This window comes from Onychostoma macrolepis, chromosome 21 (genome assembly GCF_012432095.1).
Source record: "Onychostoma macrolepis isolate SWU-2019 chromosome 21, ASM1243209v1, whole genome shotgun sequence".
NCBI classification, from domain to species: domain Eukaryota; kingdom Metazoa; phylum Chordata; class Actinopteri; order Cypriniformes; family Cyprinidae; genus Onychostoma; species Onychostoma macrolepis.
Window position 1 is genome coordinate 18,656,599 of NC_081175.1, and position 24,875 is coordinate 18,681,473.

Below are 24,875 nucleotides of genomic sequence, written 5' to 3' on the forward strand. Positions count from 1 at the left end.
TCTTTTTTAAAGCCTGCAGCCCTTCTGCCCTTATTTCTTTTCTTCTTTTGCAGAATCTGTTTAACTTTCGGATGGAATGCGCATTGGGCCTATTGCGAGTAAATCTGGAGTTTGAGAGCAGGTGAACTGAGGAGGAATGAAATTCGGTCTAAACATTTTGTGAGTGATTAAAAAAAGCATATGTTGTGGATGCCAGTGTGCTGGTATCCTGCCTAAGGTTTTTATCTAATTAAATCAACAAAACTCCATTGCTGTTCAAAAGTCTGGGGTTGGTAAAATTTGGTAATATATTTTTCAAAGAAATCTCTTATTCTCACCAAGACTGCATTTATTTGATCAAAAATACAGTAATGTTGTAAATATTATTACAATTCAAAATAATTGTTTGCCATTTTAATATTTCAAAACGCAAAGCTGAATTTCAGCAGCCTTCAGTGTCACAAGTTTCTTCAGAAATCATTCTAATATGCTGATTTAGTGCTCAAGAAACATTTCGTATTATCAGTGTTGAAAACATTTGTGCTGCTTAATATTTTTATATAATGTGATAAATAGAAAGGTCAAAAGAACAGCATTTTTCGGAAATCTTTTGTGAATTATAAATGTCTTTCCTGTCACTTTTGGTCAATTTAATGCATCCATGCTGATTAAAAGAAAAAATCGTACTGACCCCAGACTTTTGAATGGCAGTGTACATGCTGGTCAATCCGTTAGACCAGTATAAACCTGCTTGGAAATTCATGGTGGTAGGCTAAGCTGGTCTTTTTAGCAATGCAGGTAGAATCCTAACATACGCAAAATTGCTTTACTCTAGTCTAAATCCAGCTCTGTGCTGTAGAATAGATTTATCAAATGAAGTAGCACAGGAACTAGGCTAGCAGCATATTAAAGGGATAGTCAGCCAAAAATGTAAATTCTATCTGTTCCAAACTGACGGAGAGCACAAAACATGAGTTTGTGAAGAACATACTGGCTACTTATTTCAATATTATGAAAGTGAATAAGACTGAAGCTGTCAAGCTCCAAAATGATGCAAAAGCACTGTAAAAGTATTATGATAGTGGTCCGAGAAAAAGCAGCAATGCTTCATTCATAACCAAATTGTTTTAATGAGCCACACCTGATCCAGTTATCATTCTGAATGATTTGTTCGTGAATTGGACTGATTTGATTCTCAAGTTCAGCTCACTGACGGTTTTCATTTTGAGGTAAACTGGATACACTTCGTTTTTGTTTTTGCTTTTTTCCTAGTGATAACTAATTCTTGCAGTGTTTTGACACATACACAATGTTGACCGCAAAATTTTGACGCTTTATTGAATTTTGGACAGATGCGAGGTATAGACTTACAGACTTTACAATTGCATGTACTGTGTATACTCTTCTAGATCACATGCCATTTTTATAAAACTCACAACTTTCAAAATTCTTTCATGGAGGTTTTGTCTACTGAAAGTTTTTGGAAAGGTGTTTCATCAGCTGAACAGTTGGCATGTTGTTAAACAACAGAACAATCCATTGAATGCACTGTACTTCTATCCCTCACAGCCTCATTTTCATTCTTTCCAAAAATGAAATATGGCTCTACCCTGACTAGGGTCAATACACAAAACAGTACTGCAATCAGAAATCTCTTCACCTTGATAAGTGTTTTGTGACTGGTACACTAGTGCCTAACTTGTTTCTATTGATCTATGGGTTTTTATGTATATAATTTCACTTCTCAAGTCAATTCATCTCTGCTTTTTGCCTCTGACTAAATGCAGCCCTACTGAAGGAAACCATACAGTTTCGTAGCAGCCTGCAGGAATTCTGGCATTGTGATTCACAATGCTTTTTTTTTTTAAACAAGCATTTCTGCATCGGTGCCACCTCTCCTCCAATTAAACAAAGAGATGGGTAATTGGCAAATGTCCTTCAGGCTAAATTCCCTCCTCGTAACTTACCGCAGCCCACCGGTGGCTTGGCTCTGGAAAGGGGCTTTACTTTCACGTCCGCCGACAACTTATCAGTTCCGCTGAACGCTGACACCTTGACGTCCTTGACAGTGCATTATTACTTTTTCATGACGCAACCAGATGCAATTACAGCAACATTCTTGCTGTGTATCCATCCCCAGCTGTCAGAAATGAGCCCAGAGTGGAGAAATATCAGAGATAAGACATCAAGCCCACCCAGTTGTTAAGAAGCAGACAGGAGAAGACTGAGAGACAGCGACTTAGGACAGGGGGGTGGATTCATCTTTCCTCTGGGAAGCCAATTTTGTCCTTTTCACACCATGTGTCAAACGAGCGTGAAAATATTTGCGTATTTTTGTTCATTTGCTTGACTTGAAAAGGCGTTTAAGACTAAACGGTGATATAGCCCATGTGTAAAATGGTCAGTGCCACATAAACAAAGAAAATACATTTTTCAATGACGTTCCTCACAGCTCTCAGAGGAGTCACTGACCTCAGGCCAGCAGCTGGCTCACTCCATCAGTGTGATAACCTGGGCTTGGCATCTGTGTGTCTCTCTCCGTCTGCTCAGAGAACTGCTTTAATGGTCCAGCTCACCCATCCGACCTGCCCCAAACTAAAAAGCATTCGGCATGTTAGATAAATAACTCTAAAATAATAACCTCAGACATGTATTCATAATGAACATCTGTCAAGAGATAAAAATGCACTGCGACGTATCGATTTAGTGCATCACTTACAGAATTTATAATTATTATAAAAAATAAATCCATCAAATCAGATCCCCGATCTATGTTCAGTGGAGCAGCTGGTCATGATGTAAAATTGTGTAAATTGCCACTCCAGATACACAGCAATAAATCATATACTTATTCAGTATTTTATCAATTACGCTACATGATTAAATATATTTATGATTTTTATTTTTTTAAATATGAGGTTTATCCTAAAACAAGAAAAATATATATTTTCAAGATAAATTCCCTAAAAATATATTCTTTCAAGCAATTTTGAAGTTCAAATTTGTCAAATTTGTTTTGATGATTATTAGATATTTTACAGGAAACAATAGATAATTTTTTTAGCACGTGTTTGAAAATAAGTACTGCATAAAACATACCAAATTGAATGTAATTATAGTACGCTGTGGCAAAATATTTCATGATTTGATAAAGTATCAAAAATGGATTGAATCATCATCATAAATCAAGCAATTGATTTATTTTTAATGTTTGAATTTACACAATCGTGTACATTTTATTGTGAAACATTATTAGAAATGAAAATAACTGTTTTCTATTTTGATATATTTTAAAATGTAATTTATTTCTGTGATGGAAAAGCTGAATTTTCAGCATCATTACTCCAGTGTCCTTCAGAAATCATTTTAATATGCTGATTTGTTGCTCAAGAAACATTTATTATAATCAGTAGTGACAGTTGCTTAATATGTTTGTGGAAATCCTGATACTTTTTTCATGATTTGTTGATCAATAAAAGTATATAAAAAATAAAAAATTAAATAAAAGCATGTATTTGAAATATTGTCTACTATCACTTTTGATCCATTTAACAATTTCAATACCTTTTTGGTGAATAAAAAATATTTGTTTTCTTTTCAAAAACTTTTTAGCAATAGCGAGCTTCACAGTGATCATCACAGTGCTTGTTGAAGATAATCGTATCAAACTTTGTTTTCCAGGAGAATCCACTTTCATCAAAGAAGCACTGAAAGCATCACGTTATGAATGCTTATAGCCATCATAAGCCTCCTCTTCCATTCTGGTCTCGGCAGTCCACCGCGGACCATTACTCGTTTTTTTTTAAGCTCACACTCTCAGGTTGTGGCTCATCTGAGATGAAATGCTTAAAAGAGTCGTTTTCCTCTCCTGTTCCATCAGAAACCCATAGGAGCTCCATCTCTTTCAGGTACAGTAGAAAGGAATAAAAGATCTCTGTGAGTGGCTGTGGGAGAAGCCCATGTGAATAGTGCTTGCTAGATTTTTCTTTCCTGCAGGTATTGATTGCCTCATGCCTGTCCCCTGCCTACAAGTTACAGGGGAAGAATTTGAGCGCTGCGACAGGAGAGGAAGAACAGAGGGATGGCTGAAGCTCTGGGAACAAAATCCCCTTCATGTCCCACAGGACTAAAGACTCATTGCAATGAAGACTCATCAGCTCTTTCCATATTTTGCTCTGTTCCTCAATTCTCCTCCGCCCTCTTCCCAATCTCCGCCTTGCGGCCTACCGTCTCCTTGGCTCTGGGAAGCGACGTCTCGACTGAAGAAGTACAGCTGACTTGTGTGGTTAATGACACCTCAGCGAGCTATTGGTTTTTCAGGGCCTCTGTGTGTTTTTCTCTCTGTCTCGCCTCCATCTTCTTTTCCCCTCCATGCCTTGACACTGTTTCTCTCTCTTTCTCTCTCTCTGTCAAGCACAGATTTATTCTGCCTGTGATGCGTGGAGAGGAGAGCAGTGTGAGTGCTCAGGGATAGGGTCAGTAGGAGGGAGGTGTGTGTACAATAAGAGATAAGATCATGGCTCCCCGGGGGCTTGTTTGGCCCTGTACCCGATCCATCAAACGCATGCTCCTGGTGCCAAGGTCAACTCTAATGAGCATTTGCTGGGGTCTTATTCTCGGCACCCCACACCCCTCTACCTCTGTCTCGCGCTGTTTCTTTCACATGTATGCACACACACACACACACATAGAGTGTGAAAATCTACAAATACCTGTACAGTTCAGAAAAGTTGTCACATTTCACCCCATCGATGGTCTGTTGCTTTAAATTGTTGTATAAACAAGTACAAAGATAAATAGTTGCTACAGTTTTTTTTTTAAAGCATACTACTGATCTAAATAATTTTTGCAAGTATACTGTGTACTGATCTAAATCATTTTTTTCGGATATGTACGTGGAATAAGTTTCTATAGGGCAGGCTCAGTTATGGTGTAAATTAGAAATATTATGGATGCATTCTGTTTTAAATATTGATTTGAGTGCTATATGTATGTGTGTGTGTGTGTGTGTGTGTGTGTGTATACACACTAACATTCAAAAGTTGTTTTTTAAAGACGTTGCTTATGCTCACCAAGGTTGCATTTATGCAGTGAAAAATATAGTAAAGAATTTAATACTATGAAATATTATTACAATTAAAAATAACACTTTTTTTTAAAATGTAATTTATTCCTGTGATGGCAAAGCTGATTTTTCAGCATCCATTACTCCAGATGTCAGTGTCATATGACCGTTCAGAAATCATTCTAATATGCTGATTATTATTATTATTATTATCACCACAGTTGAAAACAGTTATGCCTAAAACAGCTGCTTAATATTTTTGTGGCCCATGATATTATTTTTTAGGGATTAATGATGAATAGAAAATAAACAGTAAGTTCAAATAAAGGGCACTTTTGAACAGTAGTGTATTTTTAAGTAAAATTATAAATTCTATATAGTTAATATAGTCTAATTTAAAAAAAAAAAAAATATATATATATATATATATATATATATATATATATATATATATATATATATATATGTGTGTATATTAAATTTATTATTACATAATAATTAAATATAAAATGCTAAAAATAAATGCTGGCATTCTGATTTTCCTATTTCATATATTTGCATGTAATAACCAGGAAAAGGATGGAAGTCCTTCAATATTATCCACATTAAGCTGATCTTTAACACTGTCTTGTTTATATATGTTAATCAGCAATGTAATTTTAATTAAGTGCTTTTGTTTATTTCAAGGTAAAGATGCTGCTGAGGAGAGACTGGTCTCTGTTCCCACCCTCTAGATCACAGTGATCATCTCTGCTTGGTGAGTGAAAGGCGAGTGTGCTCTAAAACATGTGGCGTGCACTAATGAAGCAATAAAAGTCACGGCTGGGGGTGGGTGTACTGGTGAGGGGCTCTGGGAACCAGTCCTAACAATGACAGGTGTGATAATTATGATGTTCTGACCTGCGCATCAGATAAGATATAAACCGGATTAAATTTGAGGACTTTGGCATGTGGATGATGCACTGTGCATTAGTACCGAAATACATCATTATGATAACAAGACAGGCCATTCGTACAACCATCATGTCATCTTCATGAACATGTGTCATGTTCAATGACCGAGAGCTGTCAAAGTCACAATTACGCACAAACCTAATGCTGACTGGAAATGAGCTCCATATAAATGTTAAATAGGTCTGCATTAACTCCGACCACTTCCCTGTGTCTTTGGCAGGCTTACCAGACCACCTTCATGAACGCCTACATGTCACTCCTGTTTCCTTCCAGTTTCCCCAATGGCTTCATGATAACATTTAACAATGATTTATCGGCTTGTGAAAACCCTCCCAAATGCCCTGACAGAGGGGATAAGGATGAGGGGCAGTGCACTCTGACACCCCCTGGAGGCCAGGGTATATGGGGCATCTTTACCTCTGTCCAACAGCTTGTGTGTGTCTCCCAGTGGCAGCTGGATGGGACCACCAGCCACAGCAATGCCCACCAACCCCATTATTCTGTAATGGCTGTGCAATGGGCTAACATTGAACTCTGAACCCTTAATGAAAAACCACCTTGGCTCTGTCCCTACTCCACATTTACTTAGCCTTAAAAAAAAAAGAGCTGGCCACAATGGCAAACAGGCATAGTGATTATGAGTAATTATGATTATGATTTCCCAAAGAAAAAGCAACAAGTTAAGCTAAAGCATTTGTGGACTATTCTAATGCCTAAAATGATTAATATATACACTATATTTCAAAAGGTTTTTTAAGAAATTTAACTTTTTTTCCAGCAAGAATGCCTTAAATTGATCAAATGTAGCAGTAAAAACTTTGACTTTAGTACCAAAGAATTCTGTTTCAAATAAATGCTGCAAAAATTCTAGAAAAAAGTATATTTGTTTCCACAAACAGCAGCACAACTCTTTGCAACATTGATAATAATAAGAAAAATTTCTCGTGCACCAAATCAGCATATTAGAATAATTTCTGAAGGATCATGTGAACCTGAAGACTAGAGAAATGGCTTCTGAAAATTCAGCTTTGGAATACGTTTTGTTACAAAATATACCGTATTAGAAAACAGACGTTTCAAATTGTAATAATATTTTACAATATCGCTGTTTTTACTGTATTTTTGATTGAATAAATGCAGCCCTGGTGAGCATAAGAGGCGTTTTTCGAAAACTTTTGAGTCGTAACATTGTTTTATTCTGATCCATTGATAATGTTTATGCTTATGCATTTTTTTTAAAGATTTTCCTGAAAAAAAAATCTTTTGAGAGATTTGTGGTTCTTTTTCCACCCAAAAATTCTGTCATTAATTACTCACCCTCATCTTCGGAACACAAATTAAGATATTTTTGATGAAATCCGAGAACTTTCTGAGCCTGCATACACTCTCAGAAATAAAGGTACAAAAGCTGTCACTGGGGCGGTACCTTTTCAAAAGGTACACTTTTGTACCTATTAGGTTCAAATAGGCACACTTTAAGTACTAATATGTACCTTTAAGGTACCAAAATGGACCCTTTTGAAAAGGTACCACCCCAGTGACAGCTTTTGTACCTTTATTTCTGAGAGTGTAGACAGCAATGCAACTGACACGTTCAAGGCCATAGTCCATGTGACATTAGTGGTTCAACCGTAATTTTATGAAGCTACGAGAATAATTTTGTTCACAAAGATAACAAAAATAATGACTTTATTCAAGAATTTCTTCTCTTCCGTGTCAGTCTTCAACATGCAAAGATAAACGTTCATACGGGTTTGACAGAATTTTCATTTTTGGGTGAACTATCCCTTTAAATAATCAAAAGATTTTTAAAAAATTGCATAAGCATAAACATTTGTGTGAAAAATGAGATTTTGAATTTTTGCATATATGTGCCTCTTTGTTTGCTCTTCACCACAATTTCTCTCTGTGTCTTGGCAGATGTCTTCCTTGAACTCTGTCTAGAGTCATAAGTCGCTGGGCTGCTGATGAACTTGGACATGGAGGAAGGATAGTGTCAGAGGTCAGGGGTCAATTTGTAAGTAGTTCTTTCTTTGGTCTTTTTTAGATATTGTACATTTTAATGCGATGCTTTCAAGTTTAATCGCCAACAAAGCTTAGATTTGTCCATATTCTCTCATCTGTTTCAGCGTGGATTAAATAGCTACGAAATATCCACTCCATTAAAAGAAAACAGCACTCAAAATGTCCAATTGTTTGTTTAAACCCTGTATAGCAAACAAATACAACATTTTCACATTAAAATTTTCACATCAGATTGCTGAATACGGTGATTTCAGGTCGGTGGTGTAGAATGTGATTCCACCTGCAGAGATGAGAGGCAGAAAGGGTTTTTTTTTTGTACTCGGTGAGGTGGTTGTAGCAGAAGTTGGGTAGGGTCAGCTCTTCTTCTGCTTGGTTCTCTGAGGAATCACCATATCAATATCTCTCTGAGCGTGCATTTTTGAGAAGAAACACTCGAAGTGATGAGTGCTGAACAGCCTGTTGGCCTCCAGAGACCAAATCAAACTCTGTGTTTCCTGTAACCTCAGCACCATGGGAAGTGACCACCCGCGCTCCCGCACACACACAGAATAACGACGACCTGCTCTCCTCTGTCCGACGATGTGAGCCACTGCTCCGGGTGGTTTTACACAAAGTGATGATTTCTTTGTCAAACATCCCTTCGATACACACACTCACACATACACACACACACCGGTTTTTCCCTGAAGCGATCCACCACCCCCAACCCGTTCAGTCCTAGCCCACTACGGCTAGGCCTCCAATTAAATCAAAAGTGGTTTGTTTTTATTGGTGTTTTGCGCTGACAAGTGGGCTATCATCCTGACGACTCTACCTGTCAGTGAGCGACTGAAAATCCTCAGTTGACAATGCCCAATGCTTCCAATTAGGAGAAAATCAGACTCCTGGCGTGCTAGCGATCTTTCCACCCTCCCCCAAGGCCCTTCCGTAAACCCCCCCACCCTCTGGCACCCCCATCTTTCGGCACTCGCCCCACCGGCTTCTGCCATTTCGCTCTCTCATTCTTGCTTCCTTCATAATTTTCCCCTTCGCTTTTTTCAAGGTAGGTATATCTCCTCTGCAAATTACTGACACAAAACGGGGTGGCGCACCGGCGGTCCCGAGCCTGAGTGCTGGCGGTCCCGAGCCCCCTGTCAGCTTTAATGAGCCAATAAAGGTATATTTCTCCAGCGTGAATGCGCTAAAGTCTTTCTTGTGTGACAGCTGACTGGGAAATGTGAGTGTTAACCTTATAAAAGATTCAGCGGTTCTCATTATTTTCTGTCAAATCTCGCACCTGATGGCTTTAAGGTGCATCATTTGCATCGCTGACTGGTCCAGGGTGTGCCCGTTTTTTTCCCAACAATGTTTGTTTGTTGACTTAAGTCAACATTTCTTTCCTTCTACATGTCTCTTTTTTATCGCAAGGCGTGTTTTACTCAATGTTTCGAAATGACAGCGATGCCAAAGTTTATCCAGGAACGTCGTACCACTTTCCTGAACATATCCAAATATATATTTAACAAACATGGAACAGAATAAATAAATGAAATTCAAAACATTGTTTTCACCCGAGGTGAGGCGAGATCAAACGACTTTGAAGCCTCTTGCCACTCATCTCCTCTGCCTCTCCCTCAAATCTTCAAACAATCAGAGGATGTACGTTAAATACAAGTGTCTGAGTGACAGATTTTTAGAGGGCGTTTCTGTGCATCTCCATTTGGTGTGTCAAGCTCCTGATTTTCTGTCCTCTGCATTAATTGTTCATTCTGTGCACTGCCAACTTGTGTAACATTGTGGCATTTACTGTGGCTGAATCATTCCGGGATTTTGTATGGCCAATGTCAATCACTAAAGCTTAATCAGTGTTATAAGGTGTCGGTACGACTTCTTCCAGAATCTTGCTTTTAAAAGTTCAAAGTCTTAACATTGCATGCATATATATATATGAAATGTGTAGATTTTTATATTGTATACACTCTTAAAAATAAAGATGCTTAAAAGGTTCTTCAAGCGATGCCATAGAAGAACCATGTTTGGTTCCACAAAGAATCATTCAGTCAAAGGTTCTTTAAAGAACCATCTCTTTCTTCTATGGAATTGTGAAGCACCTTTTAAGAGTGTATTTATGTTATTACTATTTATGTGTTTATAATTATTTACTTAATAATTATACCCATTACTTATACAAGCTTACACGTGGCCTGACCATAAAAAGTCATTTGAATCAATTTTATTTAATGACATGTAATAAATAAATAAATTTGGATTGACTTTGCAAGTAAATCGGAGGACGTGTGCTGTGTCTTTCAATGAAAAGATTGCTTGAGCCATTAAGACTTTTGACTGTTTGGACAATTGAAGGAAAACCAATGCAGTGCAGTATAGCCTTAAAAAAGCAGCCATTAAGCAATTTGTTAATTATATGGGTTATTTGATAATAGATTAATTTCATTTAACATTTTAGGTTTAAACTGATTTTCTTTAATCATTAAGCTTTAGTGCACCTGTTGTCACTGTACTAAGAGGTCTGAGTTTTGTTTATCTTACAAATAAAGCTCAAAACATGCCATAGATAACCCCTGTCATGGCCTGCCACAGAGACTAAAAAAAAAGAAAAGAAAAATCCCCATCACACGCAGTGGGCATCCTTATATGTGTCTCTAAACTAAAGTGAGTGCGCTTGCACCCCGCCTCATTGTGACAGCTTGCAGCCGCGTTGACACCCCTTGGGAGCGGAGAGCGGATTCACTAACCTGCCGTTGTCTGCGGCCGAATAGCGCTTCCAATCTGCTGTTCTGATGGGGGGCTCGATTATTGGGACCTGTCGAAAAAACACGAGGGGCTAACTGTTTTAGAGAAAGACGTGAAAGGCAGGACAATAGTTTTTCATGCATGTTAGAGTTTTGTGTCACGCTGGGCTTTCAGAAAGAGCAGTCGCCCTCATTATTGCTCATTAACATTGCATACATTACGATTAGATACTTGTTATGAACTAAACGACATGGTTGTTCGATAATCGCGTTTTGTGCTTTGGAAATAGAAAAGAACACTAAAGTATCAAGCGTCAATGCAACAGACTGCCTTGTAATTTAAGATATATAAGCACAAATAAAACTTTTACTCTGATCTTGATGATTAATCATAAAAGTAATAATGGCTTATTAGCCAATAAGTATATATATATATATTATATATATATATATTACCAGTCATTATTATTACTAGAATTATTGTTGTTTCTTTGGTTTGTACATTGTTGATAGTAGTGTCACTACAGTTTAAACAAGAATACTGTTCAGCTTATTGTTTAGGCGATATATACGAGTATATACTATATGTTTCAAGTGTGTAAAAAATACTAAAATACTTTCTTGCATCTTCAGTACACTCGAGTGTAAACAACGTAATCATTCTTTTCATAAGCATGTTTAAAAAAAACAAACAAAAAAAAAAACATTTCTATATTATGCCGTTTTAAATGACAAATTTCAAGATTTAAATCCATAATAAAAAGTTTCTGTTCATTATAAAGGTCTATGTAAATTTTGTAACTTAATAAAATATAATGAAACAGTCATGAGGGTCTAAAGGGGCCCTCTCTATTTTATGATTTTCATGTCACATGACACCAAAAGGGCTTCCTGTATGTTGATTATGCCAAGCTGCCTTTGATTTGGCGGACAAATATTTAATATATATATATATATATATATATATATATAAAGGTAATATTGTATATATTACCACATATATTACTGCGACATAGTCCACTGCGTATGTCAACATTTTTTTTTTCGTTCTCAGAATTTCATCTTTTTAATTGCGTTCACCAATAAAATGTTTGATACTTAAAGTCCCTCAAAAAGAAAATAAATTTAAATAATAATACAAAAAAAAAAAATCAAATGACCTAAATACAGAAACTTAAATTATGTTAATTATAGCACAGGTGTGTCATTTTGAGTATGAATTAAATGACTAATATATTTTGAATTAAAATAAACGTCACATCATTGACCCTTTTTATAAAATAAATGACAGAACTTTATAGCCTACTAGAAGTGTAGCTAACTGCGCGCCAAAATATTGTAATTAAAATGAAATCTATCAAAATCAATGCTTAAATTCAACGGGAGAAACTATAAGGGAATTATTTGAGAAAAATGGCCGAATTGTGAGAAAGTGGTCAAGACGTGACTGAACGCGCGCTAGGAGAAGAGGAGAGAAAACACCTCCCCACTCCTCATAATAACCCCATTATAAGGCTCATCAATGATGTAATGAAAGCAAACAGTGTGAAAATTGCCTGTAAACAGTTGGATCCGAGTCTCCTAATGAATTCAGTGTCTCTTTTAATCAAAGTGGGCGACCTGTGGGGAGGGGTTTATTGGGCGTGGGGGGGTCCGGTTTCCTCTTAGCAAGCCAGTCAACACCCCAAAACACCTCCTAACCAATGGAAGCGAGTCGCTGGGGACTCACGTGGAAGGGGTGCCCTTAAAAACCTAGCCACTGAGTTGTGCACAAGTTCATTTGTTAGGCTTTATCTGACTTTCCGTTCCCCAATGTGTCTATTTAACCTGCATTACCTCATTTGCGCTTCTGTCTTCTCACAGCATTTTTTCAGCGCTCTACCGTCCAACGCTTTCGCATTGCATCACCTGCACCGGCACAGAATGCACTTGTCTTTTCCTTCCGGATTCGACTCTGCTCGCCACAGCGAACTACCTTTGAACTGATGAAAATTTCAGCTGCTCAATAGACGCGAGGCTCGAGCTGAAGCCGCTTCGCTTCTGTCCGTGGTGCTGAAATGCGCGCGCCCTCTAAGTAGGCTACCTTGTGGTTTTACACTAACACTGTTACTTCAGAACAGCTTTTTGAAATAATTTGATAAATAATTCAAAGCTACCATCGATGCGTCCCGCGTCTTCGAGAAATACCGGGATTGAAAAAAAAATTAATTAAATTTGCCAGCCGAGAGTATATTTAGGCTGTATCGATTTTTTTGAGGAGTGAGTGAGGAGCTAAAGAAAAAAAAAAAACATTTTTTTTGGAGGCAGGGTCTGTGTGTACTTCATACAGAACCTCCTCAAGAAACCTCCTTTTCCTTTTTAAACTTAAACTAAAAGTCCTCAAGGAAGAAGAAAGTTTTTTTTTTTTTTCTCAGACAGGGGATGAATATTTCTCATTTCCGATTCTGCTTTGGATTTTCCTCCTGGATAGATCGCTATTAAATCGAGCGCCATTCACGCAGAACTTGCTTGAATACAGATGATAATCTGAACAGAGGCTTCACGCAAGCAGCAGTGTGGAGATGGAAGCGTCCACCAACGGCTCCAGTTTTGGAATCGACTCCCTGCTATCCCACAGGCCCGGAAGCCCAGTCATCGCGAAGGGGGACAGTTTGGTAGGAGAATGCCGGTCCCCGCTGGAGTTCAGCCCCAGGTCAGACTTAGAGAGCGGTTGTTCCTCTCCTCCATCCCCGCGGCGGGAGTGCGGTGAGGATGCGGCGCAGAGACAGGGTCACCCGCTCGGGCTCGCGTCCCATTTGCAGCACGGGCCGATCTCCGCTGGATCGCAACCTCGGACTGTCACTTCATCATTCTTAATAAGAGATATTCTGGCTGACTGTAAACCCTTAGCGGCGTGTGCTCCTTACTCCAGTAACGGCCAGCCGACTCAGGAGGCAGGGAGACTGGCATCTAAAATCGCAGACGACTTCATTGAAAAGATCCACAGTAACTCATCGTCAGACAGTGAATACAAAGGTAAAAATATCACTTCGCTTTTAATGATATTTTAAAATAATTGCACATAAACTACAACTTGACACATTTATATAGCATAGAGTTTAAGCAGGTTGGCTTTCTGATAGGCTACCCTATAATTTGGGGATAGAAAATAAAAAGCTTAAACTAGAATTATAATGAAACTGCAAAAATGCGGTTTTCATGCTTTATTGTTCATTCATTTCGTTCATTTATTGGCATTGTTTATATAAAGGACAACCGATTATGTGATATGACTAGATAGGTAGATAGATAGAAATAGGCTAATGCACATGGAATAATCATTTTATAATCCAAAACATTTTACAATTAACTCTCGTAAAATACATGTTAAATATTTTTAAATCAATAAATGCTTTTGTCGTTAGTGCAAAAATCGTGCAAGAATTGCTCATTTTTGTTTACGTGAACTATTCACTATATTGTAGCTACATTTTAACTTGCTTATTAATTTAAAGCTTATTGTTAGGTGCAGGGCAAAGGAAGTTGAACAGATAAACATCATCAGCAAGATTCATTAAGGATTTGTCCAGGTGAAATTACATCTGAGGGGAAAAAACAGTGAAAGATCGCTTCCTGTGACATAACATTAGGTTGATTTCACGATGCTAACACACAAAGGTCAATGACGATTGATAAATGTGGGAATATGCCCTTATTAAATAAGAAAATGAATGTTATTTTTATAACAATTTGTTATTATTATTACAAAGAAAGACATAGTATCATATGCACGTGTTTATGGTTGTTGGTATCCATGTGTTTGGCCTACTGAAGACTGCTATCGTCGTTGCTGATTCTGATAATTTTGTATCACCAAAATCTTGCTCTTTGTCGAAGTAGGGCAAGATGGGTCTCAACTATTCGCCTACCTTCAGCTATGAATCCAAATATACTTCTACTCTCACATCATGACATTACTAGCTTGGCAAGTCTATAGGCGCGGTGATCAAAATTAATGCCTTCCAAATCAAAGCCATTCCATCTCCAGAGCGCTTGTAAAGAGTGTGTGAGCCGCTTTGATTTTTGCCTTTCTACCCCCTTATATTTCAGGGATTTGATGCAATTTGTCCCAGTGCTAATCAGATTTGTAACGCACAGGGTCGGTCCGCTCTTTATTTCGCTCTTATCCCCGGCCCTGTGAAGTTTCTCCGGTCTCGGTTGAAAGGTTTCCATCCCTTGTGGCTCAATTAGCCGGATTATTGTGCTCCTTGAGAGACGACTCAACTACTCGACTGGCAAGGTCTCTCGCGTCGTGTCCCTCTCTTTCTGGCTTCAGAGAGAAAAGAGTTTGGTTTAGATAGGGAGAGAAGGGTGAATTAAATATCACAACCATCGTGTATTCACATTCTGAAAATAAAATCTGAAAAATGCATGACAGAATTACAAGCACGCGCGGGACCATCAGAGGATATGTGGAAACCTTTGACACCAGAACATGTGATAACTTGCCAAAGCAGGGTGTGCTGAAACACTTGGGCTAACTAACTCATGCTAATCAGTGCCCTTTCGTTCAATGTGATGTTTCAGTGAAAGAGGAGGGCGACAGGGAGATCTCGAGCAGCAGAGACAGCCCGCAGGTTCGTCTGAAGAAGCCACGGAAAGCGCGGACCGCCTTCACTGACCATCAGCTCGCCCAGCTGGAGCGCAGTTTTGAGCGTCAGAAGTATCTGAGTGTGCAGGACAGGATGGAGCTGGCAGCCTCTCTCAACCTGACCGACACGCAGGTCAAAACCTGGTACCAGAACAGGAGGTGAGCATGTGGTCAGCTGGAAACAAATGCTTGAGTACATCCCAGCAACATTAAATAAGGGGGGGGAAATTGCAGAAATGAAATAGTAATTATTCTGATATCCATGTCATTTTATAAGTTCATTTTGCCGTGCTGGCATTCGTTTATTTTTACCGTATTAAAAGAAAAAGTAGCCTACTTGGGAGTATTATAGGCCTACCATGTTATTTTCCTTTGATTTATAAGTCTCCTGCCAAAGACAATAATACATGCCATGGTGATGTGGTTGCATCGGTAAAAGTGAAGGAAATGCTACAGAATAAATATCGTTTAAATAAATGTGGTTTAAACATAAATTATTTAGCTTTTCATTTTTAAAGATTCACATCATTCTTATTTTATAGCTTAAAAAAGAACTACAAAATGGAACAAAAATAAGACGCAATAAAAAATAAAAAGGAATTTATCAAAAATCAAAATAGATATATTGAACTTCTACAAGTAGTTTATTGGCATATTTCCCAGTTGTATTCGCAGCAAGTTAAAAGATTTGAAATTAATATACAGTATTTTATCCACGAATGTTGCATGCGTCCATGAAATAAAATGAATTACTGAAATATTTGTGACATTTGCTGCCTGCTTTTTACGTTATATCTTGTTTATATTATTTGCACAATTAATGTGAATTAAATATCAAAATACTATTTTTCCATTGCTCGTTCCCCTATAGGCGAATTAATCTTTTTGATGTAAGTGACAAAGCTCTAACGATGTTCTATTTTAACGTAAATCATATTATTATTAAATTGTGTGATACTTAGAAACAGAGGATTTCTTTGGGTTTGGGTTTATGTTTCGCTTGGGAACAAGCATGCAAGACAATACACGTAGGCTACTCTGTGTGTTTTTGTTTTCTTTTTGTCACAGCTTCTACCAGAAGATAAAACGCTAGTCGTAGAATAATTTCAATTTGATTTTTATATAGCCTACTAACATCACTCTTTTTCGTCTTGGAAAAAAGGACAAAGTGGAAGAGGCAAACGGCGGTCGGACTGGAATTGTTAGCGGAGGCTGGAAATTATTCTGCGCTGCAAAGGATGTTCCCTTCGCCGTATTTCTACCCTCAAAGCCTGGTGTCGAATCTGGACCCTGGAGCAGCGCTCTACTTATACAGGGGACCTTCGGCGCCCCCGCCGGCGCTGCAGCGTCCTCTCGTTCCCCGGATTCTTCTGCACGGTCTCCAGGGCGCCAACGAGCCGCCGCCTCTGCCCCCCCTCTCCGGTGTGTTACCCAGACCGACACCACCACGATGAACGGCACGATTCGGACTCGTTACAATACATGGCAGCTTTGAACTCCACCATCAAAAAACTATTTTACTGGTGACAAAATATTCGAGAAATTTTACGAAGCCACAAAAACAAACTGACACACAAAAAGTGATTAGAGACATTTTTAAACTTTATTTAATTATTTATTTTACTTATGTTTTTTAACTTATGTTTATATTTTTTGGTTTATCCTAAATGTTAAATCTGGAGAAAACAAATACAGACCGTTATGAACGCAGTAATAACGGGACATGATACTACAGGGACATTTCGTTTCACAAATGACTATTATTATTATTATTATTTGAACTAGTCAATATTACAAATGTGAATTGTTGGTGCATCCCTGACGCAAAGAATATTTAAATGGTAGATTCATATTTAATTATCCTGAGATGAAATCCAGGTCATAAATCGTGGGCTTTGTAGTGACCCTCTAAAATGTACAAAGGACAAGAGGTGTAAATAAGAATATTTTGTTTTATGTCGAAAGACAAATCTCGAATTTTCTCTTTTTGTATCATATTTCCAAGCCTTACTTTAACAGGTGAGACTGACGTGAGCAGCACATTAAAACCCGACACGTCTCTACAAAATGAAAAAGCTACTTAAATGAAGAAGTGTCACTTTTCTATTTGACAAACAGTTGAATGGCACGGAGTGCTACGCCTAAACAGAACAAGCAGGTGGATTGGACGGGATGGATTATTAATCGATTATCAATCGATTATTTTTGTGCTGCTTTTTTCGTTTCTATATTCCTGCACAACTGCCAGTAGTATCACTTTGATGTTGACGGGAAAACGCCAAGTCCTCGTTTCAGATCACTTGTGATCAATAAGACGTCTGAAAGGAGATGACATGCAAAGTGTTCACCCAGGCATTGTGCAATAACTCTGTATAAAGCCGTTGAAATATCTTGTCATTCTTTCTGGTGAAGCTGTATATTGAGAATAATGATTTGTGAAGTAATGATTCTCGTAATTCCAAATGATTTTCGTTCGTGCCCCCGTGTGCTTAGCGGTGTGAACTTCTTGAAAACTCTTAAAACTGCTGGATGTGCGGGGGAGGGTGGTCTTTGAGCAAGGAGAATTACTTTTATAAATGTGCTAATAAAGATCTTTCATTAATTTACCACTGACTGAGAATGTGGAGGTAGCCTAAACAAATACACACTCGTGTTCTCATAGACAATTCAATTACACTAAACCAACAGCCAATATAAAAGATATGCAGGTGCATAACGCGCGTGCCAGACCTGAACATTGACACGCAAATGTATGAATTAAGAAACTTGACAATCCTGTGCTTTGCAACAAGAACCAGAACCAGAGTCAATTTGACATGGATAGCCTACTATAAACATTTTTGTTTTGTATGTAACTACCTGAATGATAATTCTAATTCAGGAGTAATTGCACGAAAATAATACACATTGTGAATTTCTGGTAACGCGATAAGTGGGCCAACACTAAATTATAATTTTATTATTTGTATAATTGAAAAGATAAATGTCATATTTTATTTATTTTGTCAAATAAATAGGTCAACACGGTGTGGGGGGAAAAAACGAGTCGTTAAAATAATTCATGGTTTATTATCCATAAACGCAGGCTAAATTGTCCTAAAAGGTTTCGTTTTTAAAAGTTACGAAGGACAAAGTTTCAACATAGAAAAACCAATAAAATACGCATATTAGTTACACCGGTTACGTCAAGTCACTGCTTTGAAAAGGTATCTAGAAATTTCATGAAAAGTAAAAGTTTGCTTATGAAAATAAACGTAAACAAACGCTGTGATAGCAATATCATAAAATTCGAGCTCACAGAACTCTATAACTGGCAAATGTGTTTGAATAATTTTAAACATGACTGTCAGACACTTTGCTCAAACCCCACACTATTTGGTTAGCATCGTGGATTTAATTTGTCGAACCTACGAAAAAAAAAAAGTTAATAAGAATGTCGCACCCAAGGAAGTGAACATTCACCTCCCTAACCTTTCAGAAACGCCTGGAGATTTGGGAACTTAATTCTACCTTCATATCTTAAAGTTTAACGCGACTACCTCTTATTAATAGGTCACATTTTAAATATCATTTTGATCATGAATCATATGAGCCGGTCTCAATACAATTTAAAACGATGTTCATTTTATTGGCAGCACGATAAAAGGGAAATACTGAGAGATTGGACGTTGGTTGTGGGTACTGATCTCGTTCTCTCACACGCGCGCGCACGCACACACACACACACACACACACACTCAACACTTGTCTTGTCTACAAGAGTAAAGTGACAGGCTTTTTTGCACTCTTAAAACAGCCTCATGCATCACTAAGCAAGCGGAGTCTTTTCATTTAGTTTTCATAAACAATATGTGGATGAAATATTAATGGTCACCTAAGTGTGTAATTGTTTAAGTGCCCTAAATGATCCCATTTGGAAATGGATTGTTTCCATACCCTTTCTTGAGAGTGTTGGTTTGCTGCTCTTTGCCAAACGGCCCCAACAGCTGGTCACCGGGCAGCGCTGACTGCGGCTCGGATCAGCAAGGGGACATCTGGTCAGCGGCATGACGGGACCCCCCTTCATCCCCCCTCCGTGAGTCTAAGACTGACTTTAACCCAACCATGAGACCGGTCCGTAAAGCTCAGGGTTTAGGGACCGCTCTGACAGGGCGGCTGAATGGGATATTAACGAGCAGACAAAAGACCTTAATAGCTTTTAATTGAACGTCGATAACATGTGATCAGTCGGGCTCCTGCTGCAAACTTTCGCATATAGCACATGTCATCCTGCGTCTCATCGCTGGGCTCCTGTCCATGAATCACTAAGAAGAGAGAGAGAAAGCATTTTAAGAACGTTTCAAAAATTAATGGCATGTTATTGAGGCGGGGAAATGCGCAAAAAAAGAAGAAGATATATATATATATATTCTTTATTATTTTTTAAGTACAATTTCAAAATAATTAATTTGCATGCTTGTTTTGCACACAATATATCTAAAGCATAAAAATGGAAAACTATGGCAATAATGCTAATAAAATAACAATTGAAATACACGCAATAAAAAATGTTCACCAAGGCATTAAAAGCAATTTAAGAAATGTTCGCTTTTCTTTAAAACACATGCACAAGTGAAAAGAAAAGAAAAGAAAAAAAAGACATATCAATTCAGATCAAACATTTAAATTATCACATGGATCTACACATGATCCAAAGGAGGCTGATGACCCCCCTCAATCTTTATGAAAAGGGTTATTCTTGCGAAGTGCGCAGCTGATTGCAAGAAAAGCTCCTCGGTCTTGTTAATAGACGCAGAGATTTTTGCATGTGAAAGGATAGTGGTAAATCCCTCGGCTCTTACCGAGGATTGTCCCCGGCTCAGGGTTAATGAAGTGCGGATAGAGTCTCGCTGATCTCCCGACAAACAAAAACACAACACGGAGAGCTTAGAGCCGCAGGATCAGTGACTCTGATTAAGCTCATTGACTCAGAATAAAAACCAAACAAAACAGCCTTCAGATGAAATTAAGAGTCAATCAAAGTGCAATTTGCATCGTGATTTGGACGACTGTCTTTTTCCCATGTTTTTCTGACGATTGCCATTTTTTGTCACGTTGCTTCAAATGAAATTCAGTGCAAGGAACAGAAACATCTGCACGTTCATTATGTCCTTTCTCTCTATTTCTTTGAAACAAACCTGCTTCACACTTCATTTAAATGTATTTAAATGTAAAAAAGTAATATAATACAATTTAATAATAATAAAATATACATTGTTAGGGTAAAATAACCATTTACCAAAACAGAGATAATACATAAAATATGTACATTATTTGAGCAGAGAAATAGCATGGATAGTTAAAGATCTAAAGCATTAAATTAGATTCAAATTAATATTAAATATTAAGATACAGAAATGTGGAAAAGGTATTGATTTATGGCTGGAATAATATTAACTCGGTGTTACAATTAAAACATACCTACATAAAGCTCCGAAATAAATTTTATTTTCATTCATTTACATTTAGTATTATTTAGGATTAAAAAAAAAAACCTAAATCACTTAATCAAAATAATCAGTTTCCTAAGAATAATAATCATTCTGATCACACTAAATGGAAAATCTTCACCCTAGCGCAGGTGTGGACAGAAATCTGGGAAACTGGGACAGCGATGGGCAACGAGATCAGTGGCACCTGCTGCAGGGTCACGACACCCGTGACCCCCAGGGGAAGGTGGTTGGGACACTGTCGCTGTGTTACCCTACTCACAATTGTCCTCTGCATAAACTTAGTTGGCTGGAGAGACGAGGGGAAATGCTGGAAAACACTGTTGGAATAAAAAAAAAAAAAAAACAAAGTGTAAAAAAGATCTGAATCAGCAACACACACAGACACATTTAGGAAATGGGGGGGGGGGGCAGCGAAACAATAGAAAGAGACAGAAAGTAGACAGCGAGCGGATCCCAAGGTACTGTCCTGGGTATCAAATCCAATCCTTGCCTGAAGGTATACGAAGGGTGGAGGTATAAAGGCCTCAGAGTGAGGTAGCGAGATAACTCAGTAATCATTCCTCCAATAAAACCCAAAGCATTTCTAAACTTGGGTCAGGGGCAAAAGGATTGACATACCAATCTTGGCAAATAATGAAAACACTCTTCCCGCAGTCCAGCAGAGGAAGAAGCGGGAAAAAGAGCAAAGAGTCCACACAGAAAAGAATAGTGGACATAAAAGGTGCTTGTTGCAGGGATCCCCTGCAGTCAGCAATAACAGTCATGTTCGTCCCAGCAGGGGATAATGTAAAGAACACTGGTATTAGGTGACAGGCTGATTATCTAATCAATAAGGGCGAACCGTCGTAGAGCCGTCGGTAACCCCCTGCTCGCGCTGTTCCATCACACAGATGAGTGAACAAGCAGAGAACTGTCCCATGGGAGCGTTCGCTACCCCGGAGGATGTAGACAGCACTAACAACATCCAACCCTTCCACCCCCAGGCCTTACAGAGGGGCACTAACAACATCCCTCTCTATACTGACACCCAATGGCTGGGAGAAATACAACCCTGTAGACCTACATAATCCGCACAAGCAGAACTTTGCTTCATATTTATGTCATTTGTCAAAAAATTATATTATGGATAAGAATATTAATAATAACAGTAATGAATATTGTTGTTCTCTTTACTAATAAATCCTTGTGGACTTTTGACTGCTGCAACGCTGTCACAATTCCAACATCCGGTATGTACATATGAAGTAGTTCTTCAGTGTTTGGGCTCATTTAAAGTGGATTAGGTTTGAGAAAGAGGAACTTTCTGGAGAACCTCTGCGCACCCCTGGGTCAGAACACTGGACCCCGCAAGCCCCTGAGTCTCATAAACATAAAGGAAGGAATGGGTATGAATAAAGGATGAGGAAGGGTATACATGTATTTTTAACACCCTTCCGTGTGAAGCCTGGCAGGAGAATGCATTTTGGGTTTGTGAGGGGGAAGGGGGCAAAGGGAGGGGTGGGCAATGTGTTTTTATTTGTTTTGTTTTTTGTCTTTTGTGTTATTGTGTAGAATATACGGTTGTAAGGACTGTGAGAAAGACACTTCCTGGGGAGATGAACCTGAAATTTCAATGACAGTCTTTATTTTAAATATATGTGAAACATGTTTAAACAAACAAAAACAAAACAAACAAACAAAAAATATATATTGAAAAACTATAATGTCAATTAATTTAATATATATATAGATAATATTATTATTATATATTATATATTACATATAATATACATGTATAATTAACAAATATTATATATATATATATATATATATATATATATATACACACTTATACATACTGTTTGTAATTATTGTAAGTTAATTAGAAATTATTGTTTGTTGTAAAATACACACACACACACACACATATATATATATAAATAATTTGTTGTTATTTGGTTAAATGATATACAGTATATTATGTATTATAAAATTAGATCCTTAATAATCTTATGATTAAAATATATAATTTTACACTTAAGTATAATTAATATGTTAACAATAATTATTACTGGATACATTTATTGTGAACAATTATTACAAATACATTTACACATATGTGACCCTGGACCAAAACCAGTCATAAGGGCCAATTTTTATTTTTTTAAAAATATACATTATATGTGAAATTATATATATATATATCGTATAATGTATATTTTATAATAATAATAATTATTATATACATTCATAACTAACAATTATTACAAATATATTTATACATATTTTTTGTTAGAAATTAAATTATGATATATAAGACAGATATATATCAACTATTTACAGTATATTATGTATTAAATTAGATCATTAATAAAATAAATATTTAATCTATTTCAAATGAAAGAAAAGGAATGCAGAAATGCAATGAGAGGTGTGATGAAGATGTTGAGTCAGGGGTTGTTTAATACTTGTTCAGGGACTTCAGGGCTGCCCTGGCAGTCTGTGAGAAAGCCCACAGGGAAGAGTCTCACAGACACTGCATCTGCTCTTCCAGTCAATTTGTATTAATTTACCTCTTTTACAAAAAAATTAATAAATAATAATAATAATAATAATAATAAAAGCATGCTTTTCATAACAAATTACTTTGAAGACTTACAACCCAAAGACCTTTGGACTGCATGGAGGAAGAGCAGTGGTGCATTGAGAGTGTTATTTATTTGTTTCAAATAGCTCCTAATTGGACAGGGCACTAGAAGGAATGGACAGTACATCCAGTGACCAACCCTTGACTCCTCACTCACCACTGGGGACCCTCAGGGCTGGCCTGCCAGCTGCCTAACTGAGCGATGACTTCAGGCCAGGGCAGGGACCAGGGGCTAACGAGGAAATGATGGAGCGCCCGAGCAGCTGGGAGAGAAAAAGATGGAAAGGAAAGCAGATTAACCAGGCTAACACTGACAATGACTCCCCCTTTCCAACAAGTCAAACACGGTTACAAAAAAAAAAAACTGTAGGAACATTCTGTCTGACAATTGGGGGAAGCCACTAGCGTAAGTTCACTATTAACCAACGTGCATTTGATCATCAGAGAACCTGATATTATAAATATTTACATACATCAGAGAGATGTGGGAATTTGCCGACGATTGTCTGCCAGATCAGACTGCAGCTCTTCACGGCTGAGACAGCGGGAAAGAGGCAACGGCAGCTTCTTTTCTGTCGGAGGGAGAGGCTTCCCACATTTGAAGTCAGTTGAGAGTGGCAAACGGAATAAAGACGGAAAAGCGTGATGGCACGTAAGGCTCGGAGACGGGCAGGAAAAAAAGGCTTCAAATGGTTATCAATAAAATTGCCTCTGCCAGGCGCGGCAGTTTAACCTCTTTAGTGCGTTCGGCTTCTCCTAACGGGCCGTGACGTGTGCTGTGGGTGCAGTCTGCTTCATGCCTGTCTTCACAAAGCTCCCTGTCGGTTTGATGGGTTCACAGCTTCTCCTCACACAGGTGAGAGGCCCTTTGGAGTCCCACAGACTTCGGCACAAGACATGACATAAAACAAGAGCCTCTCAAACCCCAGCAGAAGAAAAACAGACACTTGAAAGGGCCCGAGACTGACTCTCTGACTTCAGACTTGTTATTGATTTGATCTGTATCGGGAACACAGAACAACGGCTAATGCATCTGATGTGTTTCACATTCCTCATCCATTTTATGCTGAGAGTGGTGAAAAACATTATGGGTACAAAGAGATATACAGAGAAACTCGAATAGGTTAAGAATAGAGATAGTTTGAGCTACAGTCCATTTAAACTTTTAAATTGTTCAGTTATCTTATAACTATTATGATAATAATTCAGATGATTATATTAGATTATAAATTGTCATTCTCAAAAGAGAACTGCGTATTGCATTAAACAGTAAAAATAACTGTATATAATATATAACTGTATATTTTGATTAGGTTAAAAAAATAACTAAAAAATACAGCTAACTAACACAATAAAAACATGAAAAACAGTA

General features: G+C 37.7%; 1 protein-coding gene and 1 long non-coding RNA gene across 5 annotated transcripts in view; one reads left to right on the top strand and one right to left on the bottom strand.

Annotated features, from left to right (window-relative positions):
* barhl1b (BarH-like homeobox 1b) overlaps positions 1-17,991 on the top strand; it is a 35,546-nt gene extending 17,555 nt beyond the window's left edge. Inside the window, exons 3-10 of one of the 4 annotated variants that reach the window (XM_058758715.1) lie at positions 54-159; positions 3,661-3,887; positions 3,976-4,246; positions 5,732-5,801; positions 7,919-8,015; positions 12,619-13,770; positions 15,322-15,544; positions 16,548-17,991. In XM_058758715.1, coding sequence (XP_058614698.1) covers positions 13,317-13,770; positions 15,322-15,544; positions 16,548-16,839 — 969 coding nt within the window. In that variant the 5' untranslated portion in view covers positions 54-159; positions 3,661-3,887; positions 3,976-4,246; ... (1 more) ...; positions 7,919-8,015; positions 12,619-13,316 and the 3' untranslated portion in view covers positions 16,840-17,991. Of the gene's footprint in view, positions 1-53; positions 160-3,660; positions 3,888-3,975; positions 4,247-5,731; positions 5,802-7,918; positions 8,016-12,618; positions 13,771-15,321; positions 15,545-16,547 lie in introns of those variants that run through there. The other 3 variants (XM_058758716.1, XM_058758718.1, XM_058758717.1) reach the window with 3 other exon arrangements.
* Positions 17,992-18,114: 123 nt separating this feature from the next.
* LOC131529162 (uncharacterized) lies at positions 18,115-24,588 on the bottom strand. The gene is made up of 3 exons (XR_009268014.1): positions 23,977-24,588; positions 23,661-23,766; positions 18,115-21,194 (listed from the first exon to the last, which is right to left on the bottom strand). It is a non-coding gene; the product is annotated as an uncharacterized LOC131529162 (long non-coding RNA).
* Between the last annotated feature and the right edge of the window lie 287 nt (positions 24,589-24,875).